This window comes from Scylla paramamosain, chromosome 12, assembly GCF_035594125.1.
Source record: "Scylla paramamosain isolate STU-SP2022 chromosome 12, ASM3559412v1, whole genome shotgun sequence".
Lineage (NCBI taxonomy): Eukaryota > Metazoa > Arthropoda > Malacostraca > Decapoda > Portunidae > Scylla > Scylla paramamosain.
Genome location: NC_087162.1, coordinates 13,459,587 through 13,477,495, shown reverse-complemented (window position 1 = coordinate 13,477,495; position 17,909 = coordinate 13,459,587). Strand labels below are relative to the sequence as shown.

Here is a 17,909-nt window from a genome sequence, read left to right as displayed (position 1 = left end):
CCTGCTCCTTTTTCCTGTACGTGTGTGTGTGCGTGTTGAATCAGGGTACACAGAGACCAGCTTGCAGTATCAACTCTCCTCAGACATTCCTCCACTTTCCCTCCACATTCTCTCCACATTCCCGCCGCTTCTGTAGCCGCCTCTTCACTCCTTCCTCCGCACCATTCCCTCCTGCGCCACTCCCTCTGACCGGAGAGAAGAGAAACGTGAATTTTTAACACAGCTTTGCGCGGGGGCAGCCGAGGCAAGCACGTGGCACCACCTCCGCTCCCTCACTCCGTCAGCGCCTCCTGCGGGTACTGCGTCTTTAAAAAGAGGAGGAGAGAGGGGCAGAAGGAACTTGAGAGGCCTTTCGGGTGTTCAAGAAGATGGAGATAAAGAGGGTGAGGGAAGAAAATGAGGAAGAGAAAGGGGAGGAATTGTAAAGAGGCGTTTTTGATGGGGTCTCTCTTGACGGGACTTCTCTCTCTCTCTCTCTCTCTCTTCTCTCTCCTCTCTCTCTCTCTCTCTCTCTCTCTTCTCTCTCTCTCTCTCTCTCTCTCTCTCTCTCTCTCTCTCATAGGTGTGAAAAGACGAGCGCGTTAAAACAAAAGCCTGTCTCTCTCTCACTTTCTGATGTTTAGGCTTAATTTTCTTCGTTCATTTTTTTTTCCTCTCGTTTTCGCTTTTTTTGTTTGGGATTTTATATTGTTTTTATTCTCTTTTGTTCTTGTCTTTTTTCTTTTTATTTATTTTCTTTTTGTTTTATTTTTTTTTCTGTCTGGGGCGTAAAAATTCTCGGCTTTTTTTTTACCTTTTTTTTCGGACGTCTCTCTCTCTCTCTCTCTCTCGTCTCTCTCTCTCTTCTCTCTCTCCTCTCTCTCTCTCTCTCTCTCTCTCTCTCTCTCTCTCTCTCTCTCTCTCTCTTCTTTATAAAGTTTAAAGTTTTACGTTGAATGTAAAACTATTTCAAAAGCCATTACAATAATTATACAAGATGAAAAAATAAAATGCATTGCACATATAAGGCACCCAAAGAGCACAGTAACATTAATAAACAATGTATACAGTCGGCGCCAAAAAAGATGACAAAAATTTTTGGTCGGTAAAAGCGTCCCCGCGACATTCAACCAGTTTGGTCAGGTTGCAATGGGGAGCAGAGCACGGATAATATCTGACCTGGCAACTCAAGACAGACGGTGGCCTTGGGCACACTCACAGTGTCACACATTAATGGTTTTAGACTTTTAATATAGATTTGACATTTGAGTGATAAGGAGATATTTTTCGTGAGTGCATTCCTGAGTTATTTTCCGTAATTTAGTGTTACATATCTTCCCATATCACCCACCAGTGGCTATTAAACCGCCCATTACTGCTGACGAAATAGCGTCTGTGGTTGCTTTGTGCCAAGGAATGAAACAAAAACATAAAAAAAAAAAAAAAAATTCTATTGGAGTTTGAGAGAGAACTGTGTACTGGTGGATCAAGAGGTTCAGAGATGATGGCCACACCGTGCCAGAGCATGAAGCGAGGCCTGGGGTTAGGAGAGAGTTGCTCATCGAACCTTGAACATTATTTAAAGAGAAATAGAATGTAATTTTCACCTAACAGCACAGGAACTGAAGGAAAAGAACCCCTGTGTTCATGGTGGTGGAGCTGAGATTCTTATGACGTCACCATCTCTGTCACATCTGTCACCCCATCAAAGGCTCCAGCAATGTCCAAGGCCACCACGGGAGGCCGAAGCCTTCATCCAGGGCGTCCTGGGAGTCAGCCAGTCCTGGGAGAGATTAGCGCTTGACCGGCCGGGACTGAAGCCAAACATTCTCTCTCTCTCTCTCTCTCTCTCTCTCTCTCTCTCTCTCTCTCTCTCTCTCTCTCCTCTCTCTCTCTCTCTCTCTCTCCGCGTCAGGTCCGGTGTAAGACAGGTGTAGAGGGGCGATGCTCACACCTGTACGGGAAGGAAACACGGGGTCGTAGAGTCGTAGATACGTTTTGGTTTCAAGTCTTTAAGAGAGAGAGAGAGAGAGAGAGAGAGAGAGAGAGAGAGAGGAGAGAGAGAGAGAGAGAGAGAGAGAGAGAGAGAGAGAGAGAGAGAGAGAGACACCTATGATTTCGAGTCTGTTGTTGTTGTTGTTGTTATTCCTGTTTTATCTTTGGTGTTTTCTTTATTTTTTTGTTTTGTTCGTCTTTTATTTGTTTTTGTGTATTTGTTGTCTTGTTTATGTCTATGTAGTGTTGTTGTTGTTGTAGTTGTTTTTTCTTCTCCTCCTCCTCCTCCTCCTCCTCCTCCTCCTCCTCCTCCTCCTCCTCCTCCTCCTCCTCCTCCTCCTCCTCCTCCTCCTCCTCCTCCTCCTTCTCCCTGGACTTTGTGTTTGAGGCCTTCCTTTTGAAACGCATTGTTCCCTCCATCAGGACTGTTTTCAGAGGCCACAAAGAAAAGTCAAAGCTTCATACATGTTTTTTCCCTATTTTTGGTACAGTATCCTGGGTAAACTACCATTAGAAACATGAAAACACCCTTGAAAACCCCACTATCCTCCACTAGAGCCTGTTAGATTGCCACTTGAAGTATGAAAACCACCAGTAGCTTCCACTACAGCTTGTTAAACCATCATATGAAAATACCGTTGAAAGCCTCCAGTAATTTACACTACAGCCTGATAAATTATCATTGGAAGCATGAAAACTCCCAATAACTTTCACAAGAGAATGTCAAACTATCACTAAAACCATGAAAATCCATAGTAATTTCCACGAGAACCTTTTAAATATACCACTAGAACTTGAAAACTTGAAAACTTGAAAACAGCTTCCACAAGAGTCATTAAAAGTAATCATAATAACACCATGGAACTTTTGAGATTGCGTTTTTTTTATTTATTTATTTTTTTTTTATTGTCGAAAGGATGCGAGGTAGATCTTGCCTTAGTCTTCTTTCGTGCTGGGAGAAGTAGCGCTGTTCATTAGAATTGGATGGCGCTATTGTAATTTCAACGGCATAAGACAGTATTAATTCTTCCTTCCTTTTGTTCCTCCTCCTCCTCCTCCTCCTCTTTCTCTTTCTCCTCCTCCTCCTCCTCCTTCTCCTCCTCCTCCTCTTCCTCCTCCTCCTCCTCCTCCTCCTTCTTAGGTTGGGGTGATGTGTCCTTGTGGCTTTTCGTCCTAGTAACCCTATCCTCGTGTTCTCCCTCTCTCTCTCCCTCTCCCTCTCCCTCTCTCCCTCTCCTGTCCCATCCTTCCACCTCCACCTGTCCACATCAGGTCATCATCTGCTCCCAGTCCACCTCCACCTCTTCTCATCTTACTTTTGACCTCCTTTTCCTCCTTGCTTTTCTCTTTTCTCTCCTTACTATTCCTTACTATTCTGTCTTTCTTTTAACTTTTCTTTTTCTCTTTTTCGTTGTTTCCTTTTGTGTTCTGTCCCTTCTAATTATTTTTCTTATTTTGTTCAGATTCTTACTTTTCCTCTCTTTCTTTCCTCTCTAACTGGCTTCTTATGTTTCTTCTCTTACTTCTCTTTCTCTCTCTCTCTCTCTCTCTCTCTCTCTCTCTCTCTCTCTCTCTCTCTCTCTCTCTCTCTCTCTCTCTCTCTCTCTCTCTCTCCTACTCGTTTTTTTCTCTCTCTTGCTTTTCTCATTTTCATTTCTCTTTCTTTCTTATTTCTCCTTTTTTTTTCTTTTCAGTCATGGTTTTCTCTTTTATTTTTAGGTTTTCTGGTATTTTGTGTTTTCTTTCCTCTTTCTTCTCTTACCTTCCCCTACGACACCACATAAGAAATCTTCCTATTACTCTTCTTTATCCTCTTTTTCCTCCTCTTCTTCCACTTTTATCTTTTCTTTTGTATTTTCTTAGGTTTTTGTATTTCGTCTCCCGTTATTTTTCTCTTCTTTTCCCTTTTTCCTTTTGTCTTCTCTTTTTTTATCGTGTGTTATTTAATATTCGCCTTTTTGTGACCTTTCTCTCATGTTTTCTTCCCACAAACCTCTTTTTTTCCTCTTCTTGTTCATTATCATACTCTAGCCACCTCCTCCTCCTCCTCCTCCTCCTCCTTATCTTTTTCCTTTTTTCTTTTTTTTTTACATTTCTTTGACACACTTTATAAATTTCTTTTTTCTTCTTCCCGTTCTTTTCCTTCCTTTAGCATCTTTTATTTTCTTCCCTCCTTCTTTAATAATTATCCACGAAACTTCTTCTTCTTCTTCTTCTTCTTCTTCTTCTTCTTCTTCTCTTCTTCTTCTTCTTCTTCTTCTCCTTCTTCTTCTTCTTCTTCTTCTACTACTACTACTTCTTCTTCTTCTTCTTCTACTTATTTTTCTTCTTCTTCTTCTTCTTCTTCTTCTTCTTCTTCTTCTTCTTCTTCTTCTTCTTCTTCTTCTTCTTCTTCTTCTTCTTCCTCTTGTTCTTCTTTTTCTTCTTGTTCTCGTTCTTCTTGTTCTTCTTTTTAGATCAGCCCTTCTTTCTCCTCCACTGTGACCATTTCACTTCCTCCATGTCGTCCTCCTCCTCTTCCTTCTCCTCCTCCTCTTCTTCCTGCTCCTCCTCCATCATCATCTATTCCCAACACATTTTCCTCTGATATTCCCTCTCTCCTCCCAGCTCTTCTCGACCTTCCTCTTCCTCCTCCTTCTCTCCTTTGTTAATCCTCGTGCCCTTGAAAAGTTAAAGGACAGGGCGAGGTAGAGAGAGAGGGAGGGAGGAGGGAAGGAGGGAGAGGGGAAGGATGAGAGAGGATCGAGGGAGGATGTGGACCGAGCGGTTAGAGAGAGAGAGAGAGAGAGAGAGAGAGAGAGAGAGAGAGAGAGAGAGAGAGAGAGAGAGAGAGAGAGAGAGAGAGAGAGAGAGTGGTTATTTTTAGCTGCAGTGCATCGCTTTTATTTGTCAAGCACACCAGACGAGAGCTTCATTGTTTTTTTCTTTGTTTTTGTGTTTTTTTTCAGTGTTCGGGTTTTAATTTTTGGATTTACCGTTGAGAGAGAGAGAGAGAGAGAGAGAGAGAGGGGGGTGGGGGGAGGGAGGGTCATATCTTACAAGACCACTTCAAGATGAGTCTCGTAAAAACTCATTATTATCCCCACCTCTCTCTCTCTCTCTCTCTCTCTCTCTCTCTCTCTCTCTCTCTCTCTCTCTCTCTCTCTCTCCCCTTTTCCATTATCCTTTTGTCTCTTGTCTCTTTTTCTCTCCCTCTTACTTTATCTTCCATTCTTTTCATTTATTCCTTTCTAATATTCCCTTTCTTCCTCTTTTTTCTTTCTTTCCATGTCTTCCTTCGTCTCTTCTCTCTTTATGTCTCTGTTTCGTCTCTATCATGTCTCTCCTTCTCTTCCTTTTTTTCTTTCTATCTTTCTTCTTTCTTTCATTCCTTTTTCTCCTCTTCTTGTGTGTTATTTCTCTCCCTACCGACTCTCCCTCTCCTTCCTCTCTTCCTTATGTTTCTCTCCCTCTCCCTCTCCCTCTTCCTCTTCCTCTCCCTTTCCCTCCTAACTATCTTCCTGTTTCCCCTCCTTTACTGTTTCATTATTCCCTCTTCCTCCTCCTCTTCCTCCTCTTTCTCCTCCTCTTCCTCTTCCTCCTCCTCCTCCTCCTCCTCCTCCTCCTCCTCCTCCTCCTCCTCCTCCTCCTCATTTACATTGTCTTCTTTCGCCTGTTCGAACAGTTCTAATCCAGTAAATATTCTAAGGAGGAGGAGGAGGAGGAGGAGTAACATAAAGGAACACAAAAGAAGGAGAGACACCTGTTGTTTCTTTGGTGGCTGTTTCTAGAAGGAGGAAAAGGAGGATGGGAGAAGAGAAGATAAAGGACGATGAATAAAAGAAGGGGGAGGAGGAAGAGGAGGAGGTTGAAGAAGAAAGAGAAGGAAAGGAAAAGAGAAGCATGAGAGAGGAGAAAGGATAAGGAGGACGAGAAGGAAGAAAAGCAGGAGGAGGAAGAAGAGGATGACAACGACGATGAAGGAAGGGGAGGAGGTGGGAAAGCAAACATTCAGAGCAGATAGAGTGGAAGGAAAAGAGAAATAAGAAGAGCGAAGGAGTAAGAAGACAGGAAGAAGAAGCCGAGGAAGAAAACAACGATGACAAAGACGAAGACGAAGACGAAAAAGAAGAAGAAGAGGAAGAAAAAGAAGAAGAAGAAGAAAAAGAAGAAGAAGAAGAAGAAGAAGAAGAAGAGGAAGAGGAAGTAGGAAGAGCAGCAAGTGAAGTAAACAAACCCTCGAAACAAGAAGAGTAAGACGAGAAGTAGAAATAGGAGAAAGAGAAGGAGAGCAAAGTTGACGAAGAAGGAGAAGGAGGAGGAAGATCAACAAGAACCAGTAGAGAAGAAGGATAAAAATAAGAACAACAAAACAGCAGGAAGACAGGTAGAAGAAAAGAAGGAAAATAACAACAAATAAAAAAAAATAACGAAGGAGAGAGAGAGAGAGAGAGAGAGAGAGAGAGAGAGAGAGAGAGAGAGAGAGAGAGAGAGAGAGAGAGAGAGAGAGAGAGAGACGAAGCAAGTAGAACAAGTAGATTAGAGAAGAGGAGTCATTTTGTATACCACCACCACCACCACAACCACCACACCACACCACACCACCAGCCACTCATTCTACCACCCAACACGTGACGCATCCCACAAATATCCCTGTTTTGCATCCTTCCCTCCTTCTACCACTGCCCTGCCTCTCTCTGCGGCGCCCCTGGCCTGCCGTGCCCTTGCTGCCACGCACGCAGGCCACGCACGCACGCCGCCTGTTGCTCCTGAGGGTGAAATTGATTAAAAATAGCGGGAATAGGAATTGCAAATCGCGACGCCGCTTGGTGGAAGGCCGGCCACTCCCCTACTTCCCCTTTAGTGTTGACGTCACGAGGGGCGGGCCTATCACGGGCGCTCCTCTCTCTCTCTCTCTCTCTCTCTCTCTCTCTCTCTCTCTCTCTCTCTCTCTCTCTCTCTCTCTCTCTCTCTCGAAGGGCGCCGCGCTGTGATGTAATTCCCGCTGTTACGCCCTTTCGCCCTCCTCCTGCCCTTGTGTAATGCTGCAAAGGGCGTTGTCTTCTCGTGGTTTAATGGATAAACGGAAGTACTGTTTGTGTGTGTGTGTGTGTGTGTGTGTGTGTGTGGACAGCATGATGGATGTGATGGTTCGTGCCACAGAGAGAGAGAGAGAGAGAGAGAGAGAGAGAGAGAGAGAGAGAGAGAGAGAGAGAGAGAGAGAGAGAGAGAGAGAATTTTTCGTGCCATCTTCATTAATATTACTTGCCTCACATACGCTGGATATCAAAGCTTGTAACTGTTTCCTCTGCTTCCTTTGTTTTTCCTCTTTCCCTTTCCTCTCTCCCTTCCCTGTCATTTCCTCTTTGCCTGTATTTCTTTTTTCCTCTCTTCTCTTCCTTTTCCTCTTTCTTTTTCCTTCTTTTTTCCTGTCTCATATCCCTTCCTTCTCTCCTTTCTATTTTTCTTCTCACCTTTTTACATTCTTTTTCCTCCCTTACCCTCTTCTCTTTATCTCTCTCTTCTTTCCTTCCATTTTCCCACTTCTCTATCCTCTCCTATCTCCTATTCCATTTTCTTTCTTATCTCTCCCCCACTTTCCTTTCTTTAATTCCTTTTCTTCCTATTCCTTACCTCTCTTCTATCTCTCCTTCTTTTTACTTTCTCTTTCTCCTCTCCTCTCTATTTCCTCTCTCCCCTTTTCCTCCATTTCCTCTGTTCCCCCTTCCCTTTCTCTTCCTTTCTTTCCCTTTCTTCCTTTTGTCACCTCGTTTTTTTTTTCTTCCCTCCACCTCGTAACTGTTCTTTTCCACTTGCTTCATTTCCCTCCCATCGTCGCCCTCTCCTTCCTTTCACTCACGTCTCTCATGCCTCTCCCTCCATTCATAAACTTAACTCTTACCAAGCTTCCTCTTCTTCCTCTCCTTAAGTATCTCTTCCTCCTTTAATCACTCCCTCCTCTTTCTCCTCTAATTCTCTGCCTCTTCTTTTTCCTCGCACTTCAGCTTCTCCTTAAGCCATTCCTTTCTTCCTTCTTTCTTGCCTTCTTTCTTACAGTTTTTTCTATATTTTCTTTATTTCTCACCCTTTTCCAACTTTTAAAAAATTTCTTCCTTCCCTAAGCTTCCCCTTTCATGATTTAATTTTTTTTCTTCCTTTCCATTTTTTCTTCCTTTTGCCACATTTTTAATTCCTTTCTTTCTTTAGCTTCTCTTTCAATATTTTTCATTTTTTTCTTTCTTTTCCATTTTTTTTCATTTTCTCCGTCCCATCAACTTTCGTTTCAGTATTTCTTTTCTTTCGTTCTTATCCAAGCCTTTTTTCCATTTTCCTTCATTTTCACCTTCTTCATCTTTCCTTTTAAAAAAAAAATCCTTTTGATCCCTTTCTAAACATCTTTTTTTTTTCTTATTTCTTCCCTTTCCTCACCTTTCTTTTCAATTGATTTTTTTTCTGTCACCCTCCTCCGCCTTTTCCTTTTCTTCCCATCCCAAAGTTGCACTTTTCTTCCTTTCTTCCTCCCTTTCCTCATCTTTCCTCTCTATTTTTTTTCTTCTCTCTCGGCCTTTCTCAGCTTTTTTTTCCACTTTCTTCAGTAGCGCTCGCCTCCAGACAAGAGAGTTCAGGGGTTGAGAAATTATTGAACACTTTACTAATGACCAGCGAGGAAGCGGCGTCTGGTAATTCCATTTCGTCTTTTCCCGATTCCTCGAAACTTGATACACTTTGATGGCTAATGACAAAGTGATGATGCTCGTTACCTCACCTAATTAACTCCTGCCTGAATCTTAATGAGCAGAAGTGAAAGTACAGGTGTATGAAATTATTTTTTTGACTTGTGTATCGTTTCTCGTTTGGTTGTGTGTGATTAATCGTGTGTCATTGTTCGTTATCTCCTCTGATTAACACCTGCCTGAGTCTTAATGAGCAGAAGTGAAAGTGGAGATGTATATGAAGTGATTTTTTTGACTTGCGTATCATTTCTCGCTTGACTGTGTATAATTAAGTGTGTGTCATTTCCCGTTTCGATGTGTAGTATTAATTGTATCATTTCTCGTACCTCATCTGATTAACCTCCGCTTGGGTCTTAATGAACAGAAGTGAAAGTACAAGTGTAAGAATTGGGGCTCGTGTGTCACTTCTAATCTGAGTGTGTATCATTACTCGTGTGTCATTGGTCGCTTGGGTAACACCTGCTTAATCCTAATGAGCAAAAGTAAAAATGCAGGTGTATGAAATTATTTTGAAATCGTTCATCTTTCCTCCCTTGATTAACACTTGTTTGATTTTTAATGAGCAAAAATTTTAGATGCAGGCATGAAACTATTTTGAACTTGTCTATCATTCCTTACTTGATTAGCATATGATAAATTCTTAATAAGAAAAGGTAAAGGTGGATATATGAGATTATTTCTTATCTGTTTAATATTCACTTTATATCATTCTCATTTGATTATCTTAGTGAAGAAAGATAAAAAAAAACTATAGGTAAATGAAACGTCACTGTGAATTATTTATTTATTTTTTTAAACTCGTGTGTTAGCAGCTAGTGGTCTTATTAATGAGCAAAGGTAAAACTAGACGTATCTGAGAAATTATCTTGAGCTTGTTTATTATTCACTGTGTATTATTCCTTATCTGGCTAACATTGGAGATTTTAATGGGCAAAGAGAAAACTACAGGTATATGAAATTATTTTGAACTTGTATATCATTCTTTATTTGATCAGTACCTGGTTGATGTTCAGTGACGAAAAGTAAAAACTGCATGTATATGAAATCATTTTGAATTTGTGCATCTTTTATCATTAGCACCTGGTCTTGTTAGTGAGGAAAGGTAAAAACCACTTATATATGCAATGATTTTGAAGTCGTGTATATCATTCCTCATTTGAATAACAGTTGTTTGATGTCAGTGAGCAAAGGTAACCACTTCAGGAATTGAATTATTTTGAACTCGTGTATCAATTTTCATTTCATTAACACCCGGTGATCTTAATGAGCAGAAATAAAACTACAAGTATGGCATCATTTTGAACAGGTGTGTTACTATTAACCGTGTATTTTTCCTCGTCGAGTAACACCTGGCTATCTTAATTACAAAAGTAAAAACTACACGTAGCTGTGACATTGTTTAGCACCACCTGGTGATGTTAATGAGGAAAGCTAAATGTGACAAGTGTGTGAAATGTTTCTGAACTCGTATATCATCCAGTGTATATCATTCATCTATGTAAATGACACCTGTTAATCTTGATGTAAAAATGTGAAACTACACGTACTTGTGACATTATATTGCAGTTGCGTATCACACACTCATTTCGCTGCCACGCCCGTCCTTTGAAGCCATACCTTGATCCTCTCTCTCTGACATATTTACGTAAGAGAACTTTTATTTTCCACCGTCACATATTTTATAGACTCTTGTTTATTTATTCATTTATTTTTTTGTTTTATTTTTGATTGGTACTTCAGTCTCTTTAGGGTCTGTAGGTGGGAAAAGACAAGACTAATTCTCTCTCTCTCTCTCTCTCTCTCTCTCTCTCTCTCTCTCTCTCTCTCTCTCTCTCTCTCTCTCTCTCTCTCTCTCTCTCTCTCTCTCTCTCTCTCTCTCTCTCTCTCTCTCTCTCTCTCTCTCTCTCTCTCTCTCGTATATATGTGTGTGTGTGTGTGTGTGTGTGTGTGTGTGTGTGTGTGTGTGTGTGTGTGTGTGTGTGTGTGTGTGTGTGTGTGTGTCCATGCATATATATTTTTCTAGTGCTCTGAAAGTTAACAAAAGACGACAACAATAGTGAAAGGATTAAACTTACACCAGACCGTTTTCCTGGAGCTTGAGAAGACGCTGTGGCAGTTGAAATGCATGAATAAATAGGTAAAATAGATACATATATCAATGAGACCACTATATATTGACCAGAATAAATAGATAAATAAATGATAGTAGATTATATTGATAAAAATGAAAACTAAACACTAAGAGACTTGACCTCCTCCATCACTCCTGCTTCCCGTCACTGGTGTCCTTGAAGAATTGCACTCCAGACTTATACTAAACTATCTTATTAAGGTTGAGGACAGATAAGAGTATATTCCATTACTAAATTTAGGTCGTGTCGAATAGCATTTTTTTTTTCTTTTTCTTATTAGTGAAAGAGACCAGTAACAGTGCAGGGAAAAAAAAAACATGCTAATTTTCTATTCTTCACAACAGAAAGAAAAGAAAAGAAAGGAAATAATAAACGTAAGAAGAAAAAAAATCCAGTCAGTTTAGTTCAGAATGTATTATTATGTTTCCTTTCTTTAACGCTTCAAGTCACGGGATGGGAGGAGTAAACAGAGACCAGGGGGAGTGAATAGAAAAGATATACCAAGTAGGTTAGTTTAGCTCAGATGTCATGTTACTTCCTCTTCTGAAACATTTTAATTATCCTTTCACTGCGACACGAAACGATGAACACCACCAGAAGTATTGCATGAAATCTTTATAAGAGTACAAGAAGGAAGGGGATTAAAAAGAATAGATTTTGCAACTTCTACCCAGTTCAAAGATTGGAGGTGGCTGTAGAACGAGTAAAGATGCCTCAGAGTGATTGGTAATTACGGAAAGATGTACCAAATAGCAGGAAGGAAGAACGAACAGGTCACGATATAGCATTATACTCCTCTCTTCTATGTAACACTTCAAGTCACGAGAAGGGAGGAGGAATGAAAGAACAGCAGCAAAACCTTTACCTTCACAAACCGGAATGGATTTATCAACGCAGATCTGTCGGTGCAGTCATAAATCTTCCTGCACGCATCGCTTGCTCCGCGCTGGCAGGCACTCACAAAGCTCTCCTTCTCTCCCTCTCCCCTCCCTCCCCTCCTCCGAGTGTTTGCTTTCACTTACCTTCCCTTCAGTTTCAGGGGCGCCACCAGGGTCTCGGCGGCTGGCTGGCTGGCGTGGTGGTGGCAAGCGTGGTTTGTTCGTTAACATGATCCCTTGCCATTCATCTTGCTGCATGTTATAACTCTTCCCAGGCCTTCCCGCTTTCCTCTCTGACCCTTCCTCGATCACCGTGCGCGCGCGCGCGCGCGCGCGCTCGTGTGTGTGTGTGTGTGTGTGTGTGTGTGTGTGTGTGTGTGTGTGTGTGTGTGTGTGTGTGTGTGTGTGTGTGTGTGTTTCTTTGTTCTATCTCTGCACTCTTTGTGTGTTTCTGTCTATTTGTTATGTTTCTTTTAGGTTTTTGGTTTCGGTTTTCGCTCTCTCTCTCTCTCTCTCTCTCTCTCTCTCTCTCTCTCTCTCTCTCTCTCTCTCTCTCTCTCTCTCTCTCTCTCTCTCTCTCTCTCTCTCTCCCCCCCCCCCCTTATCTCTTCTTTCATCACAATCCTTCTTCTTTACCTCCACTAAACACTCCATCCTCCCTACCTTGTAATACCCTTCTTACACTCTCATCACACCTCCCCTCTCTCACCCTTCCCTTCCCTTCCCTTCTAATCACTCAGTCACCCCTCCTCGTCATTCCTCTCCCATTAGCCAGTCATCCTTTCCTCACCCTTCTCTTCACTACCCGTCACTCAGTCACTCAGCCTTCCCTTCACTGCCCATCACTCAGTCACCCTTCTTCACCCTGCAGAATCGTGGAGCGTGGTGGCGGGGTATGTGCTGCTCGGGCTGGTGGCGACGGTGGTGCTGGTGCTGGTGGTGCTGGTGCTGGCCAGATCTTCCCCCACCTCCTCGTTCTTCCCTAGGGTAAGTAACCGTCGGCCTCTTTAGGGACACGGCACTACTGGGGAGATGAAAACTTTCCTCGTTATCTTGAGAGTGTCCTTGGAGGTTATGTGGACTTGATAAGAGGGTGATTGAGAGTCGCTGTGAATTCTCTTGGGTGTGGCTTAATGCTTAATCTATTTCTTCGTTCTCAGCAGTAACGTCTATTTTTCATGTCTTTTTCTTTCTCTGCAGCGTGATGTGGAGAAAGATTCCTGGCTTTTCTACTGTAATGTTTTTTTTTTTTTATGTCTTTCTCTCTCTCCGCAGCGTGATGATGTGGTTCTCTAATGTAATGTCCTTTTTATGACTCTCTCTACAGCGTGATGTGGAGAGCGGGCGTGTGTGGTGGGGCGGCGGCCGAGGTCTCGACGCTCAAGCTGCTGTCATGATCTCGCATTCTCTCCCCGATCTCTCTCGCTCAGTCTCACAGGAGCTTCTGTTGCCTTGCGATAATAAGAAGGTGAGCGCCCGAGGGATCGAAGTCGCGGGGAACGGAAACGTTACACGAAGTGATTAAGGTAAGGTGTTTTTGCTGTTGATAGTAGTGATGGTGGTGATGCGAGAAGAGAATTAGAGGAAAGGGCATAACGAGGAGGAGGTAACAAGGTTCTCAGAAGGTGATGGGATTGATTTCATGTTTCCTCCTCCTCCTCCTCTTCCTGTGGGATTGATTGCTCTGTCCTTTTCCTCCCCTCCTCCTTCTCCTCTTTCCCCTTAAGGTCTTATGCTGGTTGCGTCAATGTGAGAGAGAGAGAGAGAGAGAGAGAGAGAGAGAGAGAGAGAGAGAGAGAGAGAGAGAGAGAGAGAGAGAGAGAGAGAGAGAGAGAGAGAGAGAGAGAGCAACTCCTCGCTTTTCATCATCTACTTCCTGTTTTCCTACCTGGTCTTCGCTGATCATTCCGTCCATTTCTACCCACTAACTTCTAACTTCTTACTTCCTCTTCCTCTATGCTGGACTTTTCTCCTTGCTGAGTGCCCCTACTAACTTTTTCTGACCATTGTCCACTTCTAACTTTCCGTATGTTTCTGCTGAAGTACACACCTTCGCTAAGTCCCCAATACATTCTGCTACTCTCTGTCTCTTCCTGCTAACTCCCCTCCCGTTTCTGCTACACCAAACCTTTACTATGCTTCCCTCACTCTCCTCTGTTCTCTGTTTCTCTCCTGCTAATTGTTTCTCTGCTACCACACACCCTTACTAAGCCTCTTTTATACTTCTCGGCTCTCTGTCCCTTCCTGCTAACTCTGTTTCTGCCACATCACACATCCTTATGAATTCTCCCTCACACCCCTCTGCTCTGTCTTGTCCTGCTAACTGTCCACTAGTCCCAGATCCTTACTACTAACTCTCCCTCATGCTCCGATGGTCATAACTCTCTCCTGCTAACCTCTCACAAGTCTCTGCTAGATTTCAAACTCGAAGGATTATGTTCTTAAACGTTTATGTGTTGTCTCTTGATAAATTGTCATGCTCTGATGGAAGGTATTGGGGATTTGAAGGCTGTTTTCTTGATTTTTGTGGTATTCTATGAAGGATTCTGTGCAGGAAGAACAGACCTAAGAAGACATTTAATAATCTCTGTGGCCTTTGGAAACTGTTTTGGTGAGAAAAAAAGGGTTAAAGGTGAAGTCTCTACCAACTACTAAATACTCTTGTACCTCCTTCCTTCCCCAACAATTATAGCAAGAATACGAGTTTCATCCTCTACCAAACTACTATCTATTTTTTATTCCCCTCCTTTATCCAGCTGACGTTGCCTTTGAAAATAGTCCTGGTGAGAGAAGAAAGCGCTGAGAGAATTTGAGTTTATACTACTTAACTAGTGAACATCCCCTTTCCCCCATTCCCATCTGACGTGGCCTTTGAAAACAGTGTTGGTGAGAAGAAAGTCTTTAAAGAATTCGAGTTTGCTAAACGCGTACCCACCCTCCCTTCTTTCCCCTTTTCCAAAGTGGCCGGTCAAAACAAACTTGATGAAAGAAGAGAACGTTTAAGAATGCGTGTTTCAGCCTCAACTAAATTACTAACCACTCTTGTTCCTTTTTCTTTTCCCAACTGAAGTGCCCTTTGAAGGAAGTGTTGGTGAGAAAAGAAACCATTTGAGAATTGTCGTTTATATTACTAACTACTAAACATCCTCATTTCTCAACTCTCAGCTGACGTGCCCTTTCAAAACAGTCCTGCGAGAAGAAAACGTTTAGAAATACCAGCTTATACTGCCAAACTACAATTTATTCCTGTTCCTCCTTCCTCTCCTAACAGTCTTAGTGAGAGAAAAAAGTGTTACAGGAATTCCGGTTTATACTGCCAAACTGCTACTCACACGCCCTGCCTCCTCCTTTTCGCAACGGCCTGGCCTTTGAAGACAGAGAGAGAGAGAGAGAGAGAGAGAGAGAGAGAGAGAGAGAGAGAGTGAGAGACTAAAGCATTTAAGAGTAGTTGCTTAAATTACTAAGCATTATCCTTTCTCCTCCTTTCCCTAACGAACGTGGCCTATGAAAACAGTCCTGAGAGAAGAAAACGTTTAAGAATATGAGTTTCAGCCTCCACCAAAGTATTAGCCATTCTCTTTTCTCCTTTCCCGAATTGGCGTGGCCTTTGAAAGCAGTCTTAGTGAGAGTGGAAAGTGTTTAAGAATACTATCCTAAATTACCAGCCTAATAGACACCTTCCTTTCTCCTCCCTCCCCCAAAGTGATCTTCAGCCCACACCCGGCGGCAGCACCACAGACTGTCTCACGCCTCTCTAATCCCTCCTGCAGGTACCTCGGCAGACCACGCTCCCCACAGTGCCGCAGCGCCATGCCTCCTTCCAGCGCCAGCTCTCCCAACGCCTCCACCTCGACCCAGTGCAGTTCTCCGTGTGTCACCTGGAGCGGAAGGACGACCTCGGTCATCTGAAGGTGAGTGGGAAGGGTGAAGGGGCGAGTGGTGAGTGGAAAGGTAGCGCGGCGCGAACCAGACGCCAGCCAGACACACGCACCGCTGAGGCTGAAAAGTAAATCTCCTTAGGGACTTGTGGGTACTCGCGTGAGGAAAGGTGCGGGTTGTGCAGGGTTTAGAAGAGGCATTGACGTCACAACTCCTTCTGTTCCTCTCCCTTCTCTTCGTGTTGCTTCTGCTCCTTTATCTCCTCTCCTTGTCATCCCTATTCTGACTTTCATTCTCCTCCTCTCTTCTCATCTACCTCCTTCTCCTCCTGCTCCTCTCTCTCTCTCTCTCTCTCTCTCTCTCTCTCTCTCTCTCTCTCTCTCTCTCTCTCTCTCTCTCTCTCTCTCTCTCTCTCTCTCTCCTTATCTTCCCAGTTCCCTCCTCCTCCTCCTCCTCCTTTTCCACCTACGCAATACACACAACTCATTACACAGCTATCACACACTCACACCCTCCCCACAAACGAAAGTAGACGTAGACCTCTACTCTTTCTCATTATCCTCTCAAATTTCATGTTTTTTTTTTTTTTCTACATCACATGTATCACTTCCTATTTCCTGCCAGCTTCGATTGGAGAGATGGATGGGTGCGGAGGAGCCTTCTTCTGTACTATCCTGTCTCTCTCATTAATAGAGTAGAACAGTTACCCAAATAGCTTAGTCAGGACTTCAAGCTCTGTTGTTGTTCGGTCTTCCTTTGTATTCCTTTGTATTACTCTTGCTTCTTTCGCTTTCTCTTTATCTCCCCTATTCTCATCTTCCTTCTCCTCCTGCTTCTCTTTTCCCTCTATCTCTTCCTATCTTTTCTATTTTCACATTCCTTATCCTCTTTCTTCTTTTCCCCATCCTTCTTCTCCTCTTCCATTCATTATCGAAATTGATAAATTTTCAGTACATTAAAGTAGTGCCTGATTATTCGAGGGCAAACTTCTCCAAACTAAGAAATATTCTGTCAAACTGTGGTTGGAGTCACCTCTCAGGTAATATTGACGTAAACAAAGCGTGGAAATCATTCACTTTCAGACTTCAGTCGCTCAGTTGTTGAAAATAAACTAAAGTGGTGGAGCTCAGAAAATAAAGTCTCTGCAAAAAAAAAAAAAAAAAAAAAAAAAAACGAGCATATGAGAAATATTAAATTAGTCAAAGCGACAGTGATAAAGTCGAACACGACAGAATACGATGTCGTGACCCCCCAAAAAAAGAAAAAAATAATAATGGTAATAAGATTAAACAAAAAAAAAAAAAAAATCTGAGCTTCATGTCGCGAATGCTAGTAAATCTAATCCCAAAGAATTTTATAGTTACATGAGATAGAACAACAACAACAACAACAGCAACAACTCACGGACAATGAAGTCACGATTGCAAACACTTTAAACTCAAATCAACCATCTTCTGAACATCTGAGTAGCAACGCATTTTTAGACACATGTATTTTCCAAGAAAACGAAATTTTGCATGCGATTAACAAAACTAAAAATCAATAAAGCGTCTGTCCCAGATAAAATCTCACCTGTAATATTCAAAGAAATCGAAATTGAGCTCGTTAAACTCCAGTCTATTTTATTTGATAAATCATTGAACTTTAAGAAAATCCCGAACGATTAGAAGCTCGCTAGCTTCACTCCAATATTTAAAAAAAAGATCATAAGTCACACACTCAGAACTACCGACCAATAAGTCTCACGTCAGTGGTAGGAAAATTAAAGGAATCAATTATACGAGACAACACTGTGAAGTTCCTGGAAAGCAATAACATAATTAAAGACTCACAACACAGTTTTAGAAACAAACAGTCATGCCTTACTAACTTATGAGACTTTTTCCATGATATATTAAATATTTATGATAACACTAGAGCAGATGATAAAGTTTACTTAGATTACCAGAGAGCCTTTGATACAGTTCCCGTTAAACATCTCATCAAAAAATTAAATGCTCACGGCATGACAGGAAACCTTGTAGGGTGGAGAGAGGACTGGCTATTGGTCCATAAATAGCGGGTTGTCTTAAATACCAAAGCAACAGATTTGATCGGTGTAACTGATAACGTTTCTCAGGGTTCATACTTGGGACCAAATAATTTCATAATATACATTAATGATATTGATGAAGGGATCAGCAATAAATTATTAAAATTTGCGAATAATACGAAAATTGCAAACAATGCATATTCACAAACACAGAGGCATCTCTTGCAAAACGACTTAGATATTTGAATGGTCTGGAAAGTGGATGGTGAAATTTAATCTTGACAAATGTCACGTTTTGCAT

General features: G+C 42.1%; 1 protein-coding gene across 1 annotated transcript in view; it reads left to right on the top strand.

Annotated features, from left to right (window-relative positions):
• Nucleotides 1–17,909, top strand: part of LOC135105702 (synaptotagmin-10-like) — a 111,000-nt gene that overhangs the window by 26,643 nt on the left and 66,448 nt on the right. Inside the window, exons 3-5 of the mRNA XM_064014108.1 lie at nucleotides 12,569–12,684; nucleotides 13,025–13,165; nucleotides 15,468–15,608. Of these exons, the coding sequence (XP_063870178.1) occupies nucleotides 12,569–12,684; nucleotides 13,025–13,165; nucleotides 15,468–15,608 (398 nt within the window). The remainder of the gene's footprint in view (nucleotides 1–12,568; nucleotides 12,685–13,024; nucleotides 13,166–15,467; nucleotides 15,609–17,909) is intronic.